This window comes from Thermobia domestica, chromosome 16, assembly GCF_964235325.1.
Source record: "Thermobia domestica chromosome 16, izTheDome1.hap1.1, whole genome shotgun sequence".
Classification (NCBI taxonomy): domain Eukaryota; kingdom Metazoa; phylum Arthropoda; class Insecta; order Zygentoma; family Lepismatidae; genus Thermobia; species Thermobia domestica.
The window spans coordinates 73,380,518-73,408,363 of NC_137469.1; the positions used below are offsets into that span (position 1 = coordinate 73,380,518).

The 27,846-nt window shown below is 36.7% G+C and overlaps 1 protein-coding gene across 4 annotated transcripts in view; it reads right to left on the reverse strand.

Moving 5' to 3' along the window:
- Window positions 1–421: 421 nt before the first annotated feature.
- The window catches only part of LOC145673164 (cellular tumor antigen p53-like), a 45,072-nt gene continuing 17,647 nt past the window's right edge, over window positions 422–27,846 (reverse strand). For all 4 annotated transcript variants that reach the window (XM_081742599.1, XM_081742596.1, XM_081742597.1 and 1 more), the window contains exons 5-9: window positions 24,556–24,742; window positions 21,083–21,299; window positions 15,481–15,697; window positions 7,816–7,931; window positions 422–2,768 (exon numbers count right to left, since the gene is read on the reverse strand). In XM_081742599.1, coding sequence (XP_081598725.1) covers window positions 2,738–2,768; window positions 7,816–7,931; window positions 15,481–15,697; window positions 21,083–21,299; window positions 24,556–24,742 — 768 coding nt within the window. In that variant the 3' untranslated portion in view covers window positions 422–2,737. The remainder of the gene's footprint in view (window positions 2,769–7,815; window positions 7,932–15,480; window positions 15,698–21,082; window positions 21,300–24,555; window positions 24,743–27,846) is intronic.

Consider the following 27,846-nt stretch of genomic DNA (forward strand, 5'->3'; position numbering starts at 1 on the left):
TCTACTCAAATTGTACGACGAATCAAACTGGAAATTCTAAAAAAATATTAAAAACGTCGGAAAGCTGTTATTGCAATAGTCAATCAGTTTAATGTGGGGCTCGATCATGATCTTCTCTAGGGAATAGAATATAAGTTTTTTATACTAAAGACAGGAACATAAACATTTAGCCAAGAGAAAACCCGTAATTTTACATTCAGTTCGTCTCGATAGGTAAACGAGATTTACTAAATTAGAAAAACAATCTTCGAAAAGCCATCCATACACACACTTTCAAATAAGTCTGCAACAAGTTAAGCAGACACAGTTGCATTTTACTTATTCATAAATGTGAATAAACAGTACAGACTTTTTGAAAGAATAACATAATTTCTTTTGGAAAAAGAGTGTACAAACATCTGTAATTTTCCCTTCTTGCAAGTTTTAACATGATTTTTTTTTTTTTTTTTTTTTTTTTTTTAATTCATACCGTAATAAATATACTATCTTCCAGACACGAACATCTAGCACCTGATAAAACGATGAAGTCTGAGAATTTCAAACACGACCTCCAAAGCTAATTCTGATTTTTTTTTTTTTTTTTTTTTTTTTTAACCATTTTACTTCGATTCTTGTAACACTTCTTTAAATATGTTAAAAATGAAAAGTTATTACGTTACTCAAACTTCTATCTGATCTCTCTCTTAAGCCAGCTAAGTAGCTAACGAATAACTACATACACACATAATCTATATTAAATAAGGGTACACATTTAAAAGGCGTTACATGCGATGTTGTACAAAAACACAAACGGTTCTGGGTTAAATGCGAGAAATCCCTTTTCGATCTCCAGCATAGGTATATGCAACCTCTCATATATACTTAGTGATCAACAGTGGTGTCAAACCCAGAACAAACAAAGAGAGACTTAATAATCGGACGAAAATTGGATAAATTATAAGAACAGGCACATATACACTAAATATATACGGTAAGTACAACAAATAACACTGAAGTTTCTGTGTATACAATACAAATCAGGCACGGTTATCACATTCTGATTAAAGAGTAATAGTTAATACTCTTTTATAAACTACTTTCGAAACAGTTTATATCAGTATCCAATTCAAAGCAAGGGTAAAAGACCCAAAACAATAACAAAACTTCCTTAAACAGATCTAATACTTTGTACCTTTAGATACCAAAAATTTATAAAAAGCACAACCTCAATTTAAACACACCTACAGGATGAAATACAATACTATACTTCAAGGACATTGGTGGAAACACATATAGGAAGACACATCGTATGAATTAATGGATTTGTCCCGAAGTTGGTACACATGAAATAGGTAATAGGAATGGTTCCAACATGACTGTAGTGGGACAGATCAAAGTATTACATATAGTATTTAAAAGCATATAGTGCTAACTTTATAGGAAGTTTGGGAAGGAGTCGGTCGTACAAATGAGTATGCTATAGTATCCCACGCCGGCTGTAGATCTTAGCATAGATGGAGGTGATCGTTACCGACGGATAGGCACCGTTTCTCACCTTCTCGACAGGTTTTCAATTAGATGATATACCAGGCAAGGATACAAGACGTATATCGAGAAGAGCACACCACTCTACCCTGATGTGAAAAAGAGCATCGAGAAGAGCACACCACTCTGCCCTGTTGTGAGAAAGAGCGTTATCCTGATGGTACCGAAAAGTCTGAACATTAAGGTCTGAGGACATGATTGACACGGCCATAGGACACACTAATCACAGTTGGAATATACGCTTATTTTCTTGTATACATGCATATGGATACATACACAGCCGCCATTATGTCTGAGACAGAAACAATGCCACTGCAGTCTCTCCTGACACCTCGAAAGACATTTTCAGAGACGAAAGTGTCAGTGTAATCGTGCGACGAGAGAATATGTCTGCTGTAAGAATACTCTACCTCCCATCGTGCTCAACACCAATGGAACAGTCATGATTCACACGAACGTTATTTTCGTAAAACGGTTACCCACCTTTCGTAGTACTACTATACATAGGGATGGGCAAAACCGTTTTTAGAAAAAACGACATTTCGTTTTTCTCCATAAACAGTTCTTTACCGAAACAGGTTTCTCAAAAATAAATAACTGAAACCAATAAGGTGTATGCCAAATCCGGTTATCTGTTCTGTTCTTTTAGTACTCATTTCCAAACAAGTTAACAAAATAATCAAAAAGATTTTGGTAGAACACTTAACTGGTTTCGAAAAACAGTTTTTTGAAGGATTTAAAAAAAAAGCTGTTTTTGTTTTTTCTAAAAGCCAGTTTTTGTTCCCAATCTACTATACAGGCAGGCTTGAAATTATTTGACTACAAAATTGGCGTTCGCTGAAGTCGTCCTTAAGTTGCAACCACAGACTGTGATATACACACAACCCATTTGTCACGTTGCCTGACTACCTTCACACTACTACCAGCACGATCTAAACAGATACACATACCGTGGTGGAACTTCTGTTAAAATCGGGCAACCTACACTAAGTATTCCTAAATGCGTTTCCACTAGTATATACATACTAATGGAATTTATTACTTTCCATGCACGCACATGAAAATTCAACCAGGTACCAATTTCATGAGCTGCTCACTTAGAAATGAACATTATTTAAGACTAAAACATAACCACACATCATCTTTCGCTTCAGAGTCCGCATGCATTATCCACCATATTTACAAATATGAGCTGAAAATTCTCTTGAGCAAGTTACTGCTTCAGTTTCTTCTTTTGCTTTGATCTGAAATATAAACATTAAAAAATAATAATTTACAGAAATTTGATTAAAATACTTGTTCATGATGTTTGTACACTCCTGTAAAACTGAAGTTCACCTATCATTTATTAGAAGACTGGCTGCTCATTTCTAAGTAGGATTATGCAAAAGAATCTCAAGGTTTTTCATTAGAACTACCACAAATAATTTAAAAAGTTCTCGCACTGACAGAAAAAAAAAAGTTATGGCATTTATTTAGTTAAGAAGCTGCTGGCAATACTTTAATTTTTCAAATCTATGTCGAAACAGGCACTGTGAATCAGTGATATTGTGCTCCCTCTGTTGAAAGAGAACTTTGGACATATGAGTTCTCTTTCATATGTGTTTGTGAACATATGTATTTGCGATAGATAACAAGGTGTCAGCGCGTTTACTTGGGGGTTCTCACGTTTCCTCCTACTATCATTTCACCAATCCTTTCACAACCATTGAATTTATAATTATCATCCGTATTGTCTTGTAGGGCGTAATCATGGTTCGTTAAAACTTGATTTCTAATGGCTCAATCCATCTGAAGTGGTCCAAAAATGGTGAAAATGGTTGCTCGACCATCTCCGAAAATTATAAACATTTGAGTGTGACGAACCGTGTGTATGGGAAGGTCAATAACATCATTCACGTTTTCGTATGTGCAAGTGTTCCTAAATGGCGGCCATCTTTGTTGTCGGTGGAGTGCCAGTTTTTGCACTTGCAAACGTTTACGAAAACAAGTTGCTCAGAATGTACGAATCAGACGAACACTAAACATAAACGAATGCTTACAGAAGAGATGAGGTACACGGAGAATATAAACTTTTGCGTCTAAATAAATATGCAGGGTTCCAAACCAATACGTGAAATAGCCAGAAAAACTACAGAAAAGTAAACTTTTAAAGGGACTGTATTCTGAAATGGCATAAAGTGGGAGATTCATAAGTTTTGTGCTGAATACTATTGCACGTAAAGAGTCTGCAGAAATATCCACAGCTATGATACCACTGGCACCGTAGATTTATGGGGGTCCGAAAGTTGAAGTTTGTGATTTTGATGCCATTTTTGGGGCGTAATATCTCAGGAGGGCAAAGTGCTAAAAATTCCTGCTTATGCTACAAAGTAATTCTGTATGTGAATAAACTATTGCAAAAAAATCATGACTGATATAACATGGATAAAAAAGTGAGGACATGGTAAAAAAGATAAAGCACTTGCGTGACGATGGTCGTAGCCCGGAGAAGTTTAAATGTTTGGATTATGTTTCATGCTAGATCTCAAAAACTATGCATGGTGCAACAATTAGGCCCGCTTTTGTTTGTGTCCAGTTGTGCAAAAGCTTGCGAGTGGTGTTTGTTTTATCTTTCTAGCTCCATGATCATTGCCACGTCTATATGGTAAGGGGGGTTAGCTCCCCCTTGCACCGACGACACCCATTGTCGAACTGGACCGCGACATTAAGGCACTTAATGTATCAGCAAAGTATCATTAAAATCCAATCCCAGTTACGGAAGTTAATATGTTCAAAAGGTTGCGTTATATCTATCCTAACTATATATAAAACTACATGAACTGACATAAAATAAAGGGGTACTTTTGGTTGACGTGAAAAGTTGAAATTTAGCATGATTGTAGCTTTCAAGTACTAACTCACAGGAAAACTGTCAAAAGTTAATATTTTTTAATTTTTAGGGGGTCTAAGGAGGGTTGAAGAAATTCTCTATGTTACTTATGTTATTTAAATGAACTTTTTTTTTTTTTTTTTTTTTTTTTTTTTTTTTTTTTTTTTTTTTTTTTTAATACTTATGGGACATCATCTACACTCCAAAATGTTTAGGTACTTCCGGCAGGATTAGAATGATGAAATTTTGCATGATTGTAGACTTCCGGAACTAACCAACAGGAAGATTGCCAAAATTGAATATTTTTAGCTTTTAAGGTATCTATTGGGAAATGAAGTAATTCCCATGTTATTTAAATGGGTGCTCTCTTGTGACACAAAATCTTATCTTTTAGATAGTTGAAATACGAAAAGAAACTTGAAATTTAGTAAAATTGTAGATTTAGAGGTTCGAGGCCGTAGCCCGAGCAAACGCGAGAGTCTGAGGCGGAGTCCCCAGCTAGCCAAAGACTAGTCTATCCTATATAACGAAACTTTGTGAACATATTAACTTCCGTAACTGCGATTGGATTTTAATGATACTTTGCTGATACATTAAATACCTTAATATCGCGGTTCAGTTCGACGATGGGTGTCGTGGGAGCAAGGGGTAGCTAACTCCCTTACCATATAGACGTGGCAATGATCATGGAGCTAGAAAGATAAAACAAACAAAAGTCGCAAGCTTTTACACAACTGAACACAAACAAAGCGGGCCTAATTGCTGCACCATGCATAGTTTTTGAGATATAGCATGAAACATATCCAAACATTTAATTTTTTCCGCGCTACAACCATCGCCACGCACGTGTATTCTTCGCGTTTTTACTAAGGTCCTCACTTTTTTTATCCATGTAATATCAGTCATGATTTTTTTGCAATAGTTTATTCACATACAGAATTACTTTGTGGCATAAGCAGCAATTTTTAGTACTTTGCCCTCCTGAGATAATACGCCCCAAAAATAGCATCAAAATCACAAACTTCAACTTTCGGACCCCCATAAATCTACGGTGCCAGTAGTATCATAGCTGTGGATATTTCTGCAGACTCTTTACGTGCAATAGTATTCAGCACAAAACTTATGACCCCCCCCCCCCCACACACACACACTTTATGCTATTTCAAAATACAGCCCCTTTAAGTGTAATTTTCTGTAGTTTTCCTGGTTATTTCATGTATTGGTTTGCAACCCTGCATATTTATTTAGACGCAAAAGTTTATATTCTCCGTGTACCTCAGTCTCTCCTGTAAACATATGTTTTTGTTTGGTGTTCGTCTAATTCGTACGTCCTGAGCAACTGTAATTTTCGTAAACGCTTGCAAATGCAAAAATTGGCACTCCACCGACAACAAAGATGGCCTCCATTCAGGAACACTTGTACATACAAAAACATGAATGATGTTATTGACCTTCTCATACACAAGGTTCATCACACTCAAATTTTTATAATTTTCGGAGATGGCTGAGCAACCACCTCTGGACCAATCGTATGGATTGACCCTAATGTATTAACTTACTTTAAGTTATTTATAGATAAACTGTTTCTGAATTGAGAGCTGTAGGTAAGTTTGTAACTCCTCTATTGTATATCTTCCACCTTTCAGATCTTAAAATTCATGAGCCAAGCTGACCATAACTGATCTCTATCGTGCATACTGGATGTCATGTAAGTCATTATGAATTGATTAAATGCAAAAATCACTATACAACTGATAAATATGAAAATTGTTCCCCAGGTAACAAAACAAAAATCTGCCGTTTTTGACGTCCCATTTGATGAAGCGCTCACAGGGAGGAAATGAAATGACCTACACGCCGTGAAAGCGATTTTGGGAGGAGGGAGGTAGTGTGACAATTGATCTGCGCCAATATAGACAAGTTGCACACACACTGTAGTCACACACATCGTCCAGTGTCGAAGAACAGTGGAGGTATAGAAGCAGTTTCTTCGCGGTTGTCTGCTATATGACTTCAATGTGGTACTGTCATCAGTTGCATCAAGTCGTCGAACATCATGCATTTAGGGAAGATGCCGTGAACGAACGCACTGCCAGGCACTGGTGCTAGAAATTCAAGTCGTGATATCTGAGCTTTTGTGATGAACCAACATTGAGCTACTACAGGTTGTAAAACGAGACCGTGAATCCAGCCACAGACGAGGATAGCAGTCAAACGAGTCAGTCGATTTTTGTTCATCCACTCTATAATGCGGACTTTCCTAGTTATTTTCACCTTTTCCCTAAGCTGAAAGAATTTTTGGGTGGTAAACGTTTTGGAAGTGCTGAAGAGTTGGAGAATGTAGTGTTTTCGTATCTTATAAGGGATCGAAAATCTCCAACCTTCGGCCGTGGTTAACTTATCCGGAATTAGGACATGCCCTTCTGGCTAGAGAAGTTTAATTAAGAACAAAGGGTAGAGCAGAACTAAAAAAGCAAAGCGCGCTTATAATAATGTTAACATTATGTTACTGTAAACATTCCGGTGCTGTATATATATATATATATATATATATATATATATATATATATATATATATATACCGTTACTGTAAATTTCAATATATGTAAGGCTCTGGTAACAAGAGAACATATATATTTAACTAAGTGGCGCATGGTCTGAGTATCGACTTCCAATGCAATTTGGGCAATTTGATACTCAAAACATTTCCAGTGTCCATGACAACAGGAACTTACACAGGAATTTATTTCGGGGAGATCCAAATTCAATATGAGGATAAATTAAATTAAAATTTATAAAATCACTCCTAAAATTATGTTAAATTTGCAGAAAAGACGGGTTTTCGGGGGAGGGGTCCGGACCCCTACGACCCACCCTTTGCGTATGTCCCAGCATGATACCCACGCCCTCTAATTGTTCATTCAAATAACTTCTCACTTTACTTACGATGATGACTCAATTGCAGAATATCTTTAGTTCTTTAAACTTGAAAATTCCCGCACGGAGAACGTCGCTAGCCATAAGCTACAGAAGAAACGTTTGTAAATACTATTTGAAATACTAAAGTAATTCCACATCTTAAAAAAAAATAAATAAATAAGTAAATAGATCTATAATCTATTAACCAAAATATAGACGTTTTCTGAAATTTAAGATAGAAACGCTAGCTTAAATTTCATGGAACGTCTATATTTTGGTTAATAGATACTTCCTATTCGACATCTGAAAGTGGTCTGCAAACTTATTGTTTCAAAGATCCCCTCTCAGCCTCTAAAATTCTATATTTTCGTACCACCACAATACCCTAGCTTTAGTCAGTACATCAGCTACATAGTATCTTTTGAATCATCCTCGACAAAAAATTTTATCTAATCTTTCTCTACTACTTAGTGAAAAGTAAAATACATAAGAATGCTTACATGTACTCATCAAACTGGTTTAATGTGTCCTCCGAGAGCTTCCTCTTGAGAACTAGGTTTTCAGTCAGAACTCTGGCATAACGACTTACTTCCTCAAACAATTCCATCGAAAAGCACTGAAAAAAATGCAGATGTGAATAACTGAAGATAAACAAGTGTTACACAAAATAACATCTATACACAGCTGAGGCGGCGTAAACCCAACTAGGGCTGGAGCAAGTGAAATTAATTGAGATCAGCTTGCGAAAGCAATTTGAGCGCACATTACTACTATTTTCCGGCATCCTTATCTTCCGTTACCACTCATTACCACTTGGATGTTAGTAATCAGATTTTGACTGCAGTTATTTTTATGTATATTTTTTACTTTTTGTATTTTCATTTTTATTATTTTTATTTTTTATATTTTTCTGGGGCTTACGCAGCAGCATCATTTCAGATTTTGTCCGATAAAGAGTGCGAGTGGGGGCAGATGCTATATGCTAATTTCACGTTTTTTATTACTATATTAGTATGCAATCAATTGAAAAGTTTGGATCTCTCAAACTTAGGGCGAAACAATTGTTCCCTGCCCTCCCTCAAATGACACTCTTGGACTGATGTGCAGTTATATGCGTTATATGACATTATAATTTCAACTGCTGTACTACTATCTTGCTAGACTGTTGGTAAAAATATTTCTTTTTAATTTCTTTTTTTTATTATTTTTATTTTTAAAGGATTTATGCGCAATACGAGCTGCATAAATTACTATTCAGTATATATTAACACATGAGATGATATTTCCAACTACTGTTGGAAATATCCCATTAGTTTGATTTAGCGTAAACATTCAAAATGAAAGCTTTCGTGGTTTGGTAACTGTGCAAATCTCAATTACATCTTCAAGACCCAAAGTCGATGTTGCTTCATGCTTAATCGAAAGAACAGCCAGTTCTGCAAATCTTTCCTGGCTTATGTGGAACACAAGACGATTTCAGCGACTTCATTTTACTGAAGGACGTTCATACGATGTGACAGATATAAGCAGTGTAATCAAACTTGAAATGCAGTTGCCAAACTCAAGTTCTATTAAAGATATGTATTTCAGAATACTTTGTGGTAGAAGTCCAGCATTTCTTTAGCATTTTGTGCATATATTAGTGAACAAATGATGCCTTTATACAGTAATCCTGATGTAATGCCACACATTGAAGTCACTAGGATACAATAATGTCAAATCAGAATAACACGCTTTCAGCCTATATTCACTTTTATCTGATTGCTGTTGGACGAAGTCGGCAGCGAAATAGAGGAATCCATTTTGGTCTCGCACCTGAAGAAAAACGTCACACATTTGTTATCTTATTTCATCTACAACTTCATCAATAGAGAGCTTCACTTCGGTTTTGTGCAGTCAATGGTTCATTACTTACTTCTTCACCAGGCATGCATCTTCTTCAGCGTACTCCCACTGTCACGTTCAATTCTCTACATTTTACTTCTGCTGTGCTCCGGCATGTTATATTTCCAAGTATCAATTGTACTCACTATGCTTCCCACCTGATTAAGAGCGCAATATAAAGTCACATTTACAAACTGCAGACGTTTTTGGATCTCGTCAATATATTGGAAAACTTCAGACCAGAAATAAAGCACGGCAATGAAATTAAACGAATGGATGTTTAAAACAATAAGACTTGTATCTCCTCGAGTATTTTGTATCTCGTCAATATACTGGAAAACTTCAGACCAGAAATAAAGCACGGCAATGAAGTTAAACGAATGGATGTTTAAAAGAATAAGACTTGTATCTCGTCGAGTATCAATTATTTCAATCGAGGCGTTACGCAGTTCTTCTAGTGCATCTATAACTTTATCCAGTTGACTAAAAAGTATTTTCACAAGTTCTGCTTTTTAATTCACCGTCTTTACATTTCAGATCAATCCTGACGTACTGTTGAAGAATAGTACCCCGAAGAGTAGATCTAGAGAACAAAACGTTCCATTGTTCCAAAGAAAATGACTGCTAGAATGTTGACGTGTGCAACGTGTCTTTCAATACAAAATGTGCATTCCGTATCAAAGTTTGAACTCCAGAATACTAACCGGCCATTGTAGCCTGGTTGTCATGCCTTGCCCTCTGCAATCTTGAATGTCAAGTATAGCTAAAGTTCGTTCAGTATGTCAGCAGAAATGCTATCAAAAACAACGAAATCAATAAATGCGTCCCGATTTCGTACTGAGTTTCGTTATATCTCCACAAATCGAATAACTGGAGACAACTGTTCCACATGATAGCAATCAGAAGTTGAATCAAATATAATACTGATGTATTTCGAACTTTTCATAGCTTCAAGTACGTGCTGGCGAACTTTTTCTCCAGGAAGGTTAATTAGTGGATTTTGAATGCCATGAAAAAAAATGAGACTGTCATGTCCTGTCTTCTTCGTGGATATTGAAGTGATATGAGTTTTCATGAGCGGATCAATTTTCGAAAGAATACTTAATTGGAGCTAAAAGTCCCGTTCGTTGAAAACAGCTTTGCTGGTGTAGAATTTATGGAAGGAAATATAATTTTAAATGTTACGAGGCTGGTCACTTCGGTACCCATAGAATATCCTGAACATATTGTTCAAAAGAATACAGTGATTCGAATTTTCAGTTAGACTCTGTGCTCGCGAAAGGGAAGATTTACTTCTACAAGTAATAGAATGAGTGAGATGAAATGTTCCATCCTTTTAACTGAGTATTTTACTTGTCTTTGCAGTATATCATCGATCAGTTCACATTTGTTAATGCGACGTTCTAGGTATTTCCACTTTCGAAACGCTGACCGATGACTAGAGATGCTTGCGTGGTCCTGAACTCTGGGATTCAACTTTTCCATATTTGAGAAACCATCTGTGCTACAAATACTGCTCCTTTTCATCCTGACATCAGGCAATAAGAAAGATTAACAAAATAATGTTTTCTTCTGTGGGGAGTAACACAACTAAGTTTTGGAAATCATTTGTCCATTTGGCCCAAACCAGTCTTTCAAAAGGGAACGCCCTGAAAGATCTTTTGGAAAATTAGTCTTTATTCTGCAGTTCTGGACTGATCACAACCATTAATTGGCGAATATGAAATCGGGAACTTTCAGCATGCAATGTCATGAAACGCAACATATACAATGTACTGGCTCATGCTAGCTTTCCAGCTAATCGATTGTTTTTCGGTTGCGTAACTTCAAGCAGTTGCAGATCATCTCATCTCCGTTGCTGATAACTTTCTTTGTTTTTTTCTTTCTAAATGTTCCTTTTCATAATCTGAGACATTACCGTAATCATCATTGTCACAGTCACTAACTCTGAGCCATCACCTATGACTAGTCCATCAGATGACAAACGTGTTGTCATTCTTGATCTCTCTTTCTGAATACGGAGGACAGAGAATGGGTGATATTAATAAAAATACGTTACTACTCCTGAGAAGTCTTGCTCGAGAATCGGAGTAACTGTACCTGGAGTAATATTCTCTCAATTTCGTATCAATAAAATGAACCACTACTCAGGTCTGGACTGCTCCAAATTTATGAACGTTTCCTCTGCGTGTAGCAGTGAGTCGTATCAATAAAAGAAGTGATTACTCATTTCTCCCATCCGCCGCGCGGTCATTTCGTTGTGGGTAACCTACGGAGCAGTATTGGAAACGTCATGGAAACGGCAAGCAGCAATGACAGTTTCAATCAAAGTGCATTTGTGGATATTATAAAAAAGTTTCCAGTAATAATTTCAAAGTCACAGTTACCAGAAAGTAAACGAAGGAAAGCCGAAGCTTTGAAGGCACTTACAACATCAAATACATCTACGACTGAGACACAAATCCAAAAGAGAATCTTTAATATTCGAGCGAGAATAAAACAGAAAACTAATTTGAGAAAAAAAAAAAAAAAAAAAGCAATACTGAAATCATGGGAACGAACCTATTGGAGCTGATTGATGTTGATTCGAATCCAGCAATACCAAGAGTAACACGACAAGCGCATATCACGTGTTATGTAAGGTCTTTGTAGATGGTTTGGCTTTAAAAACGAAATCAGGCGCTTGGCCCCTTTGTTTCCTCTTTTTTAAAAAAGTCCAGCTAGTCACGTCATAAAGCACGTCTATCTGATTGCGTTTTCCACACCATATGTGTCGCCTTGAAATAAAATACATTCACACGTATACCCCCTTCCTATCAACGTTGAGCTGAGTTGATTTTAAGTTTAACGTTCCTTTCAGTAGCGAGGCTATATGAGACGGGACCTACTGATTAACGTGTAATCCGAACCACATGAGCTCCCGCCGGGAATCGAGCGCGGGTCTTCCATGCCAAAGGCATGTACGCTAACCGCTTTGGCTCGAAGGAGCTCTTCCTATTAACATATTCGTCTCCAAAATACTAGGTTTCTTCATTGCCACGTATGTATAGTCAAGTGCTCCGATAGCATCCGGAAATGCATATTGTTCTTGTCACTCTGCCTTTGCTGTTTTCATATTATACACACTTGCCGGAAACAATCGTTTCAGATTTCGCAATAATCACATCCATTACACTTGTAGGAGTCATAGACAGTACTTCGAGCCACATCAGAATTTTCTGACACTCCGACCTGGTATCCCGGATCACTTACGTAATACAAGAAAACCCGCATCTTTTCGTCACGTAGTGCGCCACCCTGACTTTCGGTTGATTCTTCTAAAAAATGTTGTGCTAACCACTCTACATTTTCTTTCATGAACCTATAATGCTTTTTTTGTAATCAGCATTTGCAACATTTCTATGCAGCTTATAAGTTTTTCTGCACTGCAAAACAATCACATACTCTGCCATATTTCGCACGGAGTCACCTCCGACTTGAGCTTGCTCCACAAATTTGGAGAAGTTACTTGCATCACAGAGGAGTCTCTGCTTTTTATTGATATCAAACGCGGAGTAGTTACTCGACTCGAGAATAGAGGTGTGGTTGCACCAAAGGTTCACGGCTTCTCCGAGATCAGCCGAGACGAATAGTGCTGTTTTCTTTTTATTAATACTAATGCTAGTACCTACTCCAAAATTGGGAATAATGAGTAACTTCTCCGTTTTATTGATATCACCTAATGTTCCTATTTTCATAATTGTTCTCTGGCATATGGTGGGGCCTATCAAGGCTACCACTCAAGGTACTTTTCAGATAATCTTCCATAAACGTTTTTAAAGTTCATGATATTTTTACTATCAGCTTTTTTTTTTTTTTTTTTTTTGTTTGTTTGTTTTTCTGCTCCACTGGGATAGACGCTTTGATTTAAGTGGCTAAAGAATGATACTTCCATACTACATCTGTATATCGCAAAAGCTAGTAACGCAAAGTGATCTAAAGTCTACAGAATATTTATATCCAACTCTTCTCTGCGTGGAGTCGGAGATGGGACAGGATTGTTCTAGGCGCCACGAGTTACGAACTACACAAAACGGCCAACTTCTCGCCCTCTTGCCGTAGTCTATACATGACCATAGTTACTGAGAATGAGAAATTTTCCATTCAGCAATTACAGCCAAACGAATACGTAAGTCCTGAGACAAGCACAATTTTTGCATTACCGAACACAATCAAGATGCTTGATTAATTAACGAACAATTGATCATTTGCGTTAGCTAGTAACGGGAGACCCTCTGATACCCAGTACTTTAAATTCAAAAACCAGCCTTTTGCCCATTAGAAAATTTGAAAGACAGTGGATTCTCCTTACTATTTTGAAGAGTTATGATACGTATTGGTAGCCTGTCTAGAATTATTCTTATCTCGAGGGTCGAATAAGAATATACAAAGTGTTCCGAGAATAAATCGACAAACTTTGCATACGTATTCAGAATCTTAATACAAGTAAAAAGGTTATCTTCGACTATAGTCAGAAACGCCTAATTACGGACATGAGATCAATTTAGTCAATGGAATTGGCCGTAAGATAGTTACCATAAATTGGATCCATAGGTAAAAAGGCGTTTCTGATCAAAGTTGTAGATAAACTTTTTTTTTTTTTTTCTTGTATTGAAGTCCTGAACACGTTTGCGAAGTTTATCGGTTGTTTTATTTTGTGTAGCTACCCTATGATCATTTAATTAATTGCCTTAAAATGGCCCGATCTGTATAGCTAGGCGTTTCCAATCACAGTTGCATTAAACATTTTACTTGCTTTGAGGTCCTCAGCATTAAGCAAAGTTTGTCGGTGGTTTTATTTAGTATAACCACCCTATGACCAATTCTACTAATTACCTTAAAAAACGGTCCCATCTTCGTAATTAGGCTTTTTTGACCAAAATCGCAAACTCTTTTACTGTAATGACGTCCTGAACACGTATGTGAAGTTTGTCGGTTTATTCCGGAACACCCTGTATTAATTAGTAGTTAAATCAAATATATGCACACTCCTGTAACACTCAAATTTCCCATCCATCTATTCCAGAGCACACGCCTTATCACAGCAGTACATGTGACCATACCTTCCGTATACGTACTGTATCTCCAAAATCCCTTTTCCTAGACTCCTCCATTTCCCTCAGAATGAGTTGGGAAGATCTTAAATTACCACCCTGATCTTAAGCATCTGTAATACCTTATCTCATTATACTTACTGTTCGCCAATTTTTCTCTGTCAACTTTTTTATTATTATTATTATTATCATTTTCTCCCAAGCATGTTTCACTGTTTTAGTATATGTTTTTAAATTACACGAGGAATGATCGAAAAAAGGTTACAAAGCTTATGTGAGAGACATAGCTGGAAGATCAACATAGCTGCTGATAGAGGGCACTTGTCACAAAGTTGATACGGTTTTCCATATTGGTTGCACAGAAATCCGGGTCAAATTCTCGTAGCGATTTTAACATAATCACATGTCGCATAATGGTGGCTAGCCATGTCCTACTTTAAAAAAGGGAAACTGTGGAAGTCACTGTGGGCTAGGACAGGAGTGTAGTGGGGTGCTGCAGTTGTTCCAACGTAAACGATGAATATATTTAACAGTTTTTTTGTGCTGAATGGAGTCTCGCAATATCACCCAGAAGAATCACACCATGGAGAGAACAGACCAAGACATTTTCTTCTGATGGCATCCTACATCGTCAGAAATGTTCTGTAATACCTTTCAGCATTCGCGGTTTCTCCCTGTTTCAAATAATAGATCATCAGCATATCTTATACGTCCCAGAATACAGTGCACAAAACTTTCCTGGACTAAACAACTACTTTTGAATTTCCTGGAGAAGATGCATACTTCCATCCCATTGATGCCTACATCCTTGATGGAATGAACATATGCAATATTGTTTCACCAGTCACTACACGGTGAGGAAAATTGTTCTCCACTCCGTAACGCTGCAAAATATTAGGTGCCGCCGCCATTCTGTTTGCCTTATGGTTCTCGGATAGTACAGGGGGTAGTGTATGATAAATACGAAAAACACAGAATAATGCTGCAAGGTAATAAAACTCTTAAAAGTTAGTGAATAAATATCACTATATAATCCACACAAAAGTTTGCATTGCAACGCAATACTGAGAAACTTGACGAATTTTGAAGCTGCGTATTACAATATTACTTTACTCCTTTGTAATTTACTAGAAACCATAGAAGAAATGTTAAAGCTTCTTACGTTAATATATACGATCATAAACTTACTGGTACTGTAAGAGAGGAGCATTCTTTCTTCCCCATTAACTTTTTCGTTTTCTTTGTTTCTTGTAGGGGTTGAATATTCTCTCCGACATGATTCTCATCTGCAGGAGTTTTCTCTTTTTCCAAATCTTGCTTGTACTTAGCCTCTTCAGATTTTCTATCGCGCTGAGGACAGCTGCAGATCCTTATGTTTAATACTTGTCTGCCACGAACAATTCCGCTGTAAATAATAATAATAATAATAATAATAATAATAATAATAATAATAATAATAATAATAATTTATTGCATACTCGAAATTACAGACAGATCTGCTTACTTGCAATTTCCATAAAAAAAATGCAAATAATGATACATGTACACAAGAGAAAAAAAATCATGCATAAAACAAACATACTCTTATATAAAAGAAAGTAATTCTCTCAGCTGATTATGAAATGATTTTATAACTGTCTTTGTATACTGCTAAAATTATAATCAAAAATATCAATGACATTGGCAAAATCGTTGGCCACTGATAAGATTTTATACAAAGGTACATCATTGAGAAAGTGAATAGGTTTAAATATTTTCGGATTTCTTACATGATAACTGGTTGCATACAGAGTTATTATTGATAACAAATTCAAGTTACCATGAAGAATTGAATGTAGCATTTTAAGATCTAGAATAATCCTTCTTTCAGACAGCCTTAACATACCTAACGACAACCTCACTTCATCCAACGTCATACCTTCATAACACTTAAACTTCCAGCGTAACCAAGCAAGAAAAAGATTTTGAATTGTCTCCAAAGTACTAGATATATAATATATACTTCTATTCCGTGTAACTGAATAATATTTCAAATGACTTCTAACATTGGAATAATAAAGAATAAGGCAGGTTTTGACAGAGTTATAATAATAATAATAATAATAATAATAATAATAATAATAATAATAATAATAATAATAATAATAATAATAATAATAATAATAATAATAATAGAATACTAGAGACAAAGTCCAGTCTGTGTTACGTCAGCCATATACAGTAGAATAGAGGTTTGCACGGGCTTGGGCCGAGCCCGCGAGCTTAAGTCTGACCTGGGCCGCGGGCCGTACTCGGACCTACAAAGCATATATCACTTCGGGCCGGGCTGTCATTTTTTAAATATATAACCATATTTCTCGGGTCTAACTTTGTAAATATACTGTATAACGATATTTATTGGACCGTTCTTTCTGGAGAACTTTTAAAGCACAACTGCAAAATTAAACCTCAAATTGCTGTAAATAAAAATAAAATTTTTCGTTAATTATATATTAAGTTTCTGTAATTCGGGCTTAATTCGGATTCATTTGATTATCACGCGAGCACAGGCTGGACTCCAGCCAAAATGCTAAAATGAATTTCGGACTCGGATCGGGTCTCACATATAAGTTCAGGCCCGAGCTAAAAATTCCGGCCCGTGCAGATCTCTAAATATTATGACTATCGAGGACGTGATCATGCCAACATTGAAGTATATTATCAAGAAAGAGCGAACACAATGCACTCCAACCTTCATTCTAAACATTATTGCAGAGAAATCTATAGAAATTACAGCTGTGTTGAGTTCATCTTGGCCTGATATTCTGTATTTCTCAAAACACACTAATTGTGAAATGTACACTGCGCCGACAATTGCGTCTGACACCGATATTTCACATTTGAATTGTACCATGAAAGAGTACAGATGTCACACAAAAGATATTTCGAAAACAGTTATGTGAGCTCGTCGGAACAATGGTTCGGAGAAAAAGGAACAAACGTTTGGGACTCAGCCTTTCTGAGAAACCTTGGTTTTATCTATTTATATTTGATTTTATACCTCTAGACATCTAGGCAATAAAATAAGGGGAGCATTAAAAATAGTGAGCAGAGGCAAATAATCGCTTCGGACTCAGCGCAGATAGACTTGCAATAGAATGACCCCAAGGTCATGCCCAGCAGATATTAGAACCAATCATGAAGGAGGGAACTACGAAGGTGATTCAGAAGGCAATGCCTCCAAGGTGATACCTTTATTTGTGTTTGACAGATAGCACCGATACAGCTATCAGTGGAAAGTTTGCAATGTCAGCCACAAATGGTGACATCATTTTTCAACATACCATTACAGGCAACACACTTGAGCCAACGCGAAACACGGTTTTTCATACGGTCGGCGAAGAATTTTGGCGGCTGTTGGCAACACCATTGCCGAACTGCTGCTTCCACCTCCGCGTCACAAGTGTAGCGTTAGCCCTTAAAGTGATCCGTAAGTTTGGGGAAGAGTCAAAAGTCACAAGGTGCAAGATCCGGACTATAGACAGGATGAGGCAGAATATCAACAACTTTGCCAGCAGATGGGACCACTTTGAAATTTTTTTTCCCGAGGAAAGGACGTGTGGTGGTACTCTATCGACTGACGCTTCGTTTCCGGGTCGTAATGATCTATCCACGACTTGTAGCCGGCGATGAAATGTTCCTGGGCGCACAACCTTTCGCAGTCAGAAATTCAATGACAGTCCGCTGTTTCAATCGGACGTCACCACTGAATGTCATGGATTGCTCCATTACTCAGGAACGAGAAGAAATAGGTAGGTGAAACAAGTGACATTCTATAGCTTAAATATAAGTGCATTAACGATAAACAGTTCAGAATGTCTGCAGTACTACTGGCCAAGTGGTAGGCTTAGAGGCATTACTGTCTGAATCACCCTCGTATATCGCACCGGAAACTCTTAAAATTACACTAAATAAAGTGGTATACTGAATTACTTTTAATTTCTCAAATAAGCATCCCAAAAGCAAATCCTTTCTGCCTCTCCCGCATTCTTTATTTATTGATTTCCCAACGCGATTTTTTCTTTTATTTCCTTTCTTTTCTTTTCTTCTTTTTTTTTTCATTTTTAAATAACTTTTTCATTGACTTATCTACAGCAATACTTTCATTTAAGTTTCGAAATCACGAAGAGATTTCTTTAGTTCTTGGAGAAGAAATTATAGTCTCGGGGACAGATTACGCGAATAAGATGAATGTGGAAGTAATTCCCGGTACAGATCTTTTTAAATTTCCTTCGTTCAGTGAGCAGTATGTAATTTAGCATTATCATATTGTAGCAGTGATAGGGAATGGAGCTTTCCATGCCAATTTTTTTACAGGCATTTGTCGCAGGGGAACGGAGAAAAGACCAGGATAATAATTGGCATTGATTGTGGTTCCCTTCGGTAAATCACTAAAATTACTCCATCAGCTACTGAATTTAATTAGATCAAGGATGTTTAATGAAATTATATCACGCTGCCTGTGTTCAAGGCAGTCGTTAGTTTGCACGCAGGTACCCTGTACATCTAATCGAAATGAAATGACAGTTTAAAGTTTTATTTCGAAATAATAATAATAATAATAATAATAATAATAATAATAATAATAATAATAATAATAATAACTAAAGCTTATGTAGATAAAAAGTATGAGAATATAGTGAAGTAACTTTAAATAAAGTCTATGCTTTCAATTGTGAAATGTACTGTATGTTATATTAGTAAGTATATTAATAAAAATTAGTGAAAATGTCCAGCCTTAATTTTGGCACTCCAGAGGAAATTGTCTGTTGGCTACATTCTTGTTACATTACTGTATAAATGAGACCAGTGTGTGCTGAACTCGTCTTAAACATTCAAACAATTAAAAATAAAAATTTAAACAAATTACTTGCTCCTTGGATTACTTACGTATTAATGAAGTTTCACCTACAAGAGTAGTCAAAATTAAAACAAAATATACTAATTGTTCTTGAACTCAGTTTTAAAAGCAATTATTCACAAAATCAACAAACCCGCGAGAAGTTTTACTGAAACACTGATTCAGATTACTGTATGATCGAAATATGACAATGTAACTTTTGTAGAAGGTGTGTTGAAAAAACTGGCACTGCCATCTCGTAGCTCATTATAGTAACCTTTCGCGTCACATCTGGGAGCGGGAATAGACGACGTATTTGCACAAACTATTCGAGGTTTCGTAATCACAACGTGCTCAGTTCAGTTTCAGCAAATAGTGCAAGTGCACATGTGTGCTCGCTGTCTCAAAACTGCCAACATGCCTGATTACCAAGATCAGCGTTATCTTGTTCAAGGGCCTATTCCGTTTGCCATAAGGACCAGACTGTGTCATGTGATCAGGTTAAAAGTCACGTTACGTGCTAAATCGAGTCTGGAGATTCCAAATCCAGATATTTCGAACACGTAACCTCCGCGTGGCGCGCCCTAGGTAATTCCCAGAAGGTGCATATAGTTTATCATTATTATTGATTTTACTCAAACAACTTACCTTTTGACAATGTTCTATCCGTATTTACGTTACGTGCTATACATAGCTTTTAAGCTCTTCATTATGTCTTTTGCAATAAGGTTTCAATTAGTCATCTCCTTATTATAGTTTTTGAGATATGTGGACGACTTCATTTTTCTTCATTGATTTTTACATTGACATTAATGTTAATGTTTCGTAATTTCTCACTATGTTCCATCCATTTTAGGACAATTTGATTTTGGAATATATAATCTACATAGTCTCTTCTACATTTGCACTGCATTTCAGCCGCTCCCCAAAAGTCTTTTCACATCACTGCAACCGGATAGGTCCTTCTTCTACATTTGAACTGAGTTTCAGCGATCTCTCTCTTCTGGTTTTTGAGATAAGTGGAGGAATTATTTGTTTTTCATTATTCTTCCATTGATATTAATAATAATATTTTGTGATTTTTGACTATGTTCCATCCATTTTAGGACTATTTGTTTTTGAAATATATAATCTACATAGTCTACATTTGCACTGCATTTCAGCCGTTCTCAAAGTCTGTTCACATCACTGCAACCGGATAGGTCCTTTTGTATGCTCTTCAATAATAATATAGAAAATAAAACCTCTTCGACAAAATCATGAAAACTTTTGGTGAGTCTACGATATATCGTTTTTGAAAGCATAAAATATTTCAAAATGGCCGTGGAAGTTGTGAGCTGCAGGCAGGCGAAGTCGCATTCGTTTCAGCATTAACGTAAGAAGCACTAATAATGCAACTATCATTATCAGCACTGACTTACATCTCACCCTCCGTCAGATTGCACAGATATGGAAGATACCAACAGGAAACATTCGTACGATTCTGTATAACCATTAGCACATGCCTATATAGTGCGCAATGTATGTTCAAGTAGTGACTGAGCTTCGTAACACAAGACGCAATCTTTACGGTATCACCTCATCTCCCTTGCGATTATGTTCTGTACCCTACGACTAAGAGAACTCTAGGAACTTAAGTTTGGACACTGAAATCTTTCGAGGTGAGTCTGAAGTAACTAGCGAACAATAGTTTCATTCAAGTATTCTAGGAGTGACAATGGAGGTGGAACAAGCTCACTGCATTGACTGGGGAGTAGTTCGAAGGGAAGAAAGAATATACATATTTAAGTAACATGTAATGACAATTTGGTAATAATATAGCCAGTCTGTTGAAAATCCCTGATGCTTCCTCACATATCGCAAAATACATGTATGCATTAAATTTATATAGTGAACAAAGATATTACTTACTTATCTTCCAATTGAAATACAACTGCAACTGCCCTCCTGTTCATCCCGCCTGGGCAACTTGTTTGGCAGGTAAACTTGTATTGGTATCTTACATATTGTGTACCAGGATGTGGGATTTGTAAAGGCATAACGACACTCAGTCGTTCTGTTCCTTGGTCCTTGCAATATTTAGCACCAGAATTATTGCACTGCAAAACATGTTCAGCATGTTCTTCTTCTGTAATGAAAAATATAAGAAACTCCTTTTTCAGGTTTTATTTAATAATGTTACAATTGCTATTTTATTTTAAAATATCGTTAAATCCTATTATGTAGAGCAATGTTTTGCAATCCTCGGCCCGCGGAGCGGTACCGGTCCACGAAATATTTACCGGCTTGGCTAGTTTAACTATTATGTTTCCTATCTTAAAAATATATCGGTTTGCTTGTAATACAATGAAAGTAAAGGGACAATAGCCACTTACACGCATTTTGTTTTTCTGAAAAAGTCCTCAAATGTAAAAAGATGTTCGTATAGATTTAATAAGATATCCCTGACTTTGGTTCATTATTATTCACTCTTACGACCAGAAACTAAAGGCCAGGAATAATCATGTCAAAGGTGCTCCGCACGTAGGAAGTTTCATGAGGTGATTGATCTATAAATTCTCCGTTAATTTTTATCTTTGAATGTTTATTGTTGGGGAATACCTTTCATTCTGGAATTGAGGGAGCTGCGGTATAGGTCTTGCTCTTCCACCTCTCTCTCTAAAATCATGAGCGCCGGTACAATCCACCTCAGAATCATAGGTATTTAGATAGAGAGTGTACTAGTTCCTCTAATATTTCTTTAAGCACCTTTGATATCTCTCATATAGTTTTCGAGCTAGGCAACCTCAAAGTTCCAAGTTTCTCGATTTCGGCATCTCATAACTTTAAAACAAAGCGTTTTTCGCCCTATGTTAATATGAACTTTTTTATTGTTTAGGTGTGAGGATTTCACCAGTGGATTTTGGCTACATAATAAATGAGCACTTGTACATATATAAAATAACCTACGTTACAAATACAGTGTAGTTCACGAAATATGCATGCAATCATGCTGTTAAATGTGTTAAAATGGAACTAACAATAAAATTAGACAGAGCATTTTCAAACATGCAGCAAAGTTATGACTGATGTTTTAAGGTGAAATAGTGAACATTGAAAGTGTACTTTACCTTTCAGGAATTCCTTTTCAGAACTTATTGTTGTGATATTTACAGTTTACAAACTCCTAAGTATTTTAAAACACACACACACACATTATGAAATTAAAATGTACACAGTGATATGAGAACACGATTTCTAGTTTTTTTTTCTTCATGATTTTATTTTAAAGTATCTTTACTTTACAAGAAATCATACGAGCCACAATTTTCTACATGTTTCCACTATATAAAAGTGTTTGAAAACTTACTCCGTAATTAGTCTTACAGTATATCACAAGATATTTCTCTACATTTTTTGGTGTCAATTTGTGACGTTTGTCCGTTAGAATACGTTTGTAGCCAGAAAATGATATTTCAACGTCAACAGATGTTACCGGACAAATATTTATAGACAGAAGCAAGTTTAGTATGTACACTTTCTGGGAGGCTGGAATCTAACTATTGAAGGTACTTCCATATGACTTCAATTGTTTGTAGTTGGAGTTTCTGGCAAGAACCTCTCTCAATTTCTTTTATGCAGAGCGCCTAAGCTCACTAGGAATTGACAGCTTGTGCTGAACTAGAGCTTACGAAGTATTCCCCGCGTCTCTAGTTTTTGAATTGATGTCGACACGATATTGAAATGGGTCTTTATCATTACCAGATTTCTCTTAACAACTTGAAAGCTTCTTTCTTCTGCTGAAAGACTTTCTCATCAGAGGAGTCAAATTCTTGCACAACACTTTTTGCTTAATCAAAATGTTCGCAATAAAACATTGAAGCCTTAAGTCAAGTTCCCCAGCGAGTAAGAATGGCTTCAGGATGAAGAAGAAATGCTTCTCGATATGCTTGTATACGGAAGGGTACTTTCACAGTTTCTTTGCATTTGATATTAAAGAATTGACGTCCGGAAACAGAGATCGAATTTCTTCTGTTACCCTACGAAGTCTATGAGTCCAAGCAAGTAATGTGGATCATCTGGGGATAAAAGAACTTTCAATGCTGTTCCCGTCTTCGGCATGTAACTTGCAGCATCTGACAAGACAAGAATCTTTTCGTCCTTATCGCCTGTTGGCCAAAAATATCTGCAGACTGATTGATAAAACGAGCTTTTTTTGTGTGGTTTACCATATCTACAACTTTTAACGCGTAAGATAAGACGTACCGGGCTCATCTTCGCAGAGCTTCCTAACGACCATGTTTGCAACATATTGACCGCAAGCGTCTGTGGTTTTACCCATAGCCTCCCACATAAGCAATCGTCCAATTCCTTCTGAATCTCTTCGAAGCATTTACGGGGTTAACTCTTGCGGAATGCTCTGTTTACAATATTTCCGTAGAAAACCACAAAGATGTACATTACTTAATTTATTCCATGGACGTTCGAAGTTACCATTACATGGCATGAATCATGTACAAATTGATCTCGATCACTTGAGCGTATTTGCAACGTTAACAACGTTTGTTTACTAGACATTTGTCTACCAGCTGCGTCGATATGTGCCTTTGTGTTGGACTGCTGGACTAGTTGATACTTTTTTCACACACAACTTGCTTCTTACATAGTTGAAAAAAAAAAGTGGTGTGTAGCTTGCATCGTTTTGAATCTACTACTTAAGCAGTGAGATTCTTGACGATTTTTCTTTCGGCATTTTTCACACCCACTCAAGAAAATAGTCCCGCACATGCTACATTCTCTAAACCACAGTTTGGGCTGAAATGCAGCATCTTTTAAGCAAGTCATTTCCAACTTCTGAAAGCGTGAGGAGTTCGCTTTTATTGCAACACTACGTTTGCTGCCTTCTCCTTGCTCTGTGTGAAGGACTTACTGAGTACCTGAGCAGGAAACAGTGACGTCATGGAGCATCCCGTTGGAAATGACTGTTCTAGCGAATATAAAAATGGATTTTCTCAAATGAATCTCACAGTAATTTCATGCTGATCACCTCTGTTTGTACGGACATGTGCAGTTGTTCATCAGGATAGTAGGGCCGTCCCTCTCATAGTTTAACCCTTAACAATTACGTGGATTGATCCGTCGAGTGCTCTGAAATCTGCATTTGATACCAAAAGCAAAAAGCAATCTAGGGGCAATTAGGGTATGTCGGAAGATGTGTTAAAAGTGTAAAAATTATAATAATAACAAATTAATGGGAAATATTGACATCTTTTTTCCTTATGTATAAACCTTTCCATTGCTGAGAATTTATGTAACTAAAGCATTATACATGTGTGTTAGTAGTAGTGACCATTTTAATTTAGTGACAAATAATTACGTACTTACGTAACAAACATAATACGTACTTTTTCTTATGTCCTCATTTTCATGGTTAGGGCATCTTCTAACATAATCAGCTCTGAACTGTTCTTGACAATAAACTAGAAAAGCCCTGATTTTGAAGTGACTGACATCGATCAATCCATTCCACATAAAATCCAATGGTATAACTTGATTCATTGTGACAAATACTTTGTTCAACAAACTGGAATACTAAATAATAATAATATATTAAATACAATACAGTAACATTAACAAACATTTCATACTAACAATTAAAACTAATTTTAATAACTTTCGTTTCATTTTTCTTAAGCCTATATTTCAAATGCTTCCCGCGAGCACTTTTGTCAGGGCTTCGGTTTATGACTCTTCTAAGCAGATCTTCACATAGTTTTTGTAACAATAGTGGTGTGTGTATATATATATTTTTTAATCTTTAAAATAATAATAAAGTTGAATTGAGCTGATTTTGAGTTTAACATTCCGTTCAGCAGCGTGGCTATATGAGACGTAAACCTAATATTTAATGTGAAATCCGAACCACATGAGTTCCCACCAAAATAATAATAATAAAAAAAAATAATGTGTGCGTCTGTCGTAAGTTTTTCGCATGGAGAAGATTTATCTAGAGCCACCAAATTTTGTATTCAAATAATTTCCACCAGATCTTATCGTCTATGAAGCCCTTTTTTCGAATTTTGACACGATGTGGGGAGAGGGGATTACGGAGTGTTACAATGCATACATAAAAGGAGATGAAAAATACCCGGGACGCCGGATATTACAGTAAAATTCATAGTTTTCGGGGTCGCTGAGATGAATAACAACATTCACGACGTGGCTCAAGTCCAATTTTAGCCTCCATCATCATGGGGGGGAGGGGGGGAGACATGAAAAATAAATGTCCAAAATAACAAATATTTGTGTCAAATCCAGATGCTCGGGGTTTCTGTGGTTCGATACCCGCTCAAGTAAGTTTGTGGTGGACAATGTGTCCCTGCGTTTTCTCGGGGTACTCCCATTTCCTTCCACATTCTCATTCTACCTCCATCATCATTTATTTACGTTAATCATCGTCTCCCTTCGCCTAACGGGCATAATCGTAGAGATTAAACTGTAATACTTCTTTTCTTTTTCTTTATATATATATATATATATATATATATATATATATATATATATACAGATAGATAGATAGATAGATATACTGCATAAACTTTATCCTTTCCGTGCGAAGAACGGTCATTTCAACTAGTATAGTACAATTTACTTAGTGTACTAACAACTAAATCAAAAGTTTTTTTTCTTCTTCAATATTTCGCAAACCTCATTATTTGCTTATTCACGTAGACAATGTTTGCCGGATTACTTTTTGTGCCGCTTGATATTCATGGTTTACTTCTTGTTTGAGAAAAAATGACTTCTGCACTCAAGGTTGGTTAGGATTAGGATTTAGATTTCTGGGCTTTCGGCATCTAAGGCCATTTAACCCGTCACGTATGAGGGACGACATCCCTCGGTGAGCACACTATCCGGGGAGAGGGAAGGAAGGAAGCGGCCTGGGACTTATAAATGAGGTACCACCTCGGGATATGAATGAGGAAAACCCAGAAGAACCTCATTCAGGATGGCTGGCCTGATAAAGTTTTTACACTTTTCCAACCGAGTGACTTAACCGGGAATCGAATCCGGGACCGCTCGCACCGTAGGCGGCAGCGGTAGCGACTACGCTACACGGGGCCCACTGTACTTAAGGTTGAATTGAAATAGGTTAGTATCCCTTTTTTTCCTTTTCTGAGAATTAGAAAACTATGCACAAAACAGCTTATGATGAGTAAAAGGTGTCTGTAAATGTGTTTTGTGAAACAACACTGTTTCCAAGTTTACACACTAAATTAAAAGGATATTTTGTGTAGTGTACTAACTAGCACCATACTGCCCCTTGACGAATCACACAGATAACAATACAAGAATTAGAGCGTTAATATGCATACATTGATGGAAGAACAAATAAAGATGTTGGGGAGGAGCAGTTCGGGTTCAGAAGAGGCAAGGGCACAAGAGATGCTATTGGATTATTAAGGGCGATCGGTGAAAGATTTATAGAAAAAGGGAAAGAGGTGTATGTTGTATTTATTGATCTAGAAAAGGCTTTTGACCGCGTGAATTGGGAATTGTTGTTGGGAGTTCTAACGAAGATAGGGTTGGAATGGAAAGATAGAAGACTCATAAGAAACTTATACATGAACCAACAAGTAAGTGTTAGGATAGGGGAAGAACTGACGGAAGAGAGTACAATTGGAAGGGGAGTTCGACAAGGATGCTGCCTCTCGCCAACACTATTTAATGTCTATCTAGAAGAGATAGTGAAAAAGAGCCTACATCATGATGATGGCATTTCGGTAGGAGGTAGAATGATTAGATGCATAAGATTTGCAGACGATATGGCGCTTCTTGCAGAATCTGAAAAGAAAATCAACAAAATGTTAGAAAAAATGAGAAAGGGCTTTGAAGAATATGGGATGAAAATAAATGTTAGAAAGACAAAAGCCATGGTGATTGGAACGAAGGGGTCTGTGTCAAATATAAAAGTAGAAGGGGAGAAAATAGAACAAGTGAATAGTTTTCGGTACCTGGGTAGTATTCTTAGTAATGACATGAAATGCGAACGCGAAATAAAAGCAAGGATAGGAATGGCGAAAGAAGCCTTTAGGAGGAAGAAAAGTCTGTTTAGTGGGACTTTGAATAAAGAGTTGAGAAAAAGACTCATAAAATGCTTCGTGTGGAGTGTTGTACTGTATGGGGCGGAAACGTGGACATTACGTCAAGGTGACGAAAATCGACTGGAAGCCTTCGAAATGTGGGTGTGGAGAAGAATGGAAAGAATTAGTTGGGTAGAGCGGAAAACGAATGAGAGAGTGTTAGAAATCGTGGGTGAGAAAAGAACACTTTTAGATATTATTACGAAGAGGAAAAGAAACTGGTTGGGACATTGCCTAAGAAGAGATTGTATCATGAGGAACGTCCTAGAGGGTATGGTGGGGGGAAAGAGACTACAATTAATGGATGATATTAAAACAGAAAGATCATACGCGAAGACGAAAAGGTTAGCGGAGGACCGTGGAGCATGGAAGCTTCTCAGCTGCGGCAAGTGACCTGCCAATAAAGGCAGAATACCTATGATGATGATATATAAACTATTTAATTAATGTTTTTGAGACTGTCTTCGTTTTTGCTCAGTTCGTCATATCTATTACATAAAATGTTAAAGTCTTCATATTGCTCTCCACACTCACATTAATTATTTATAATAA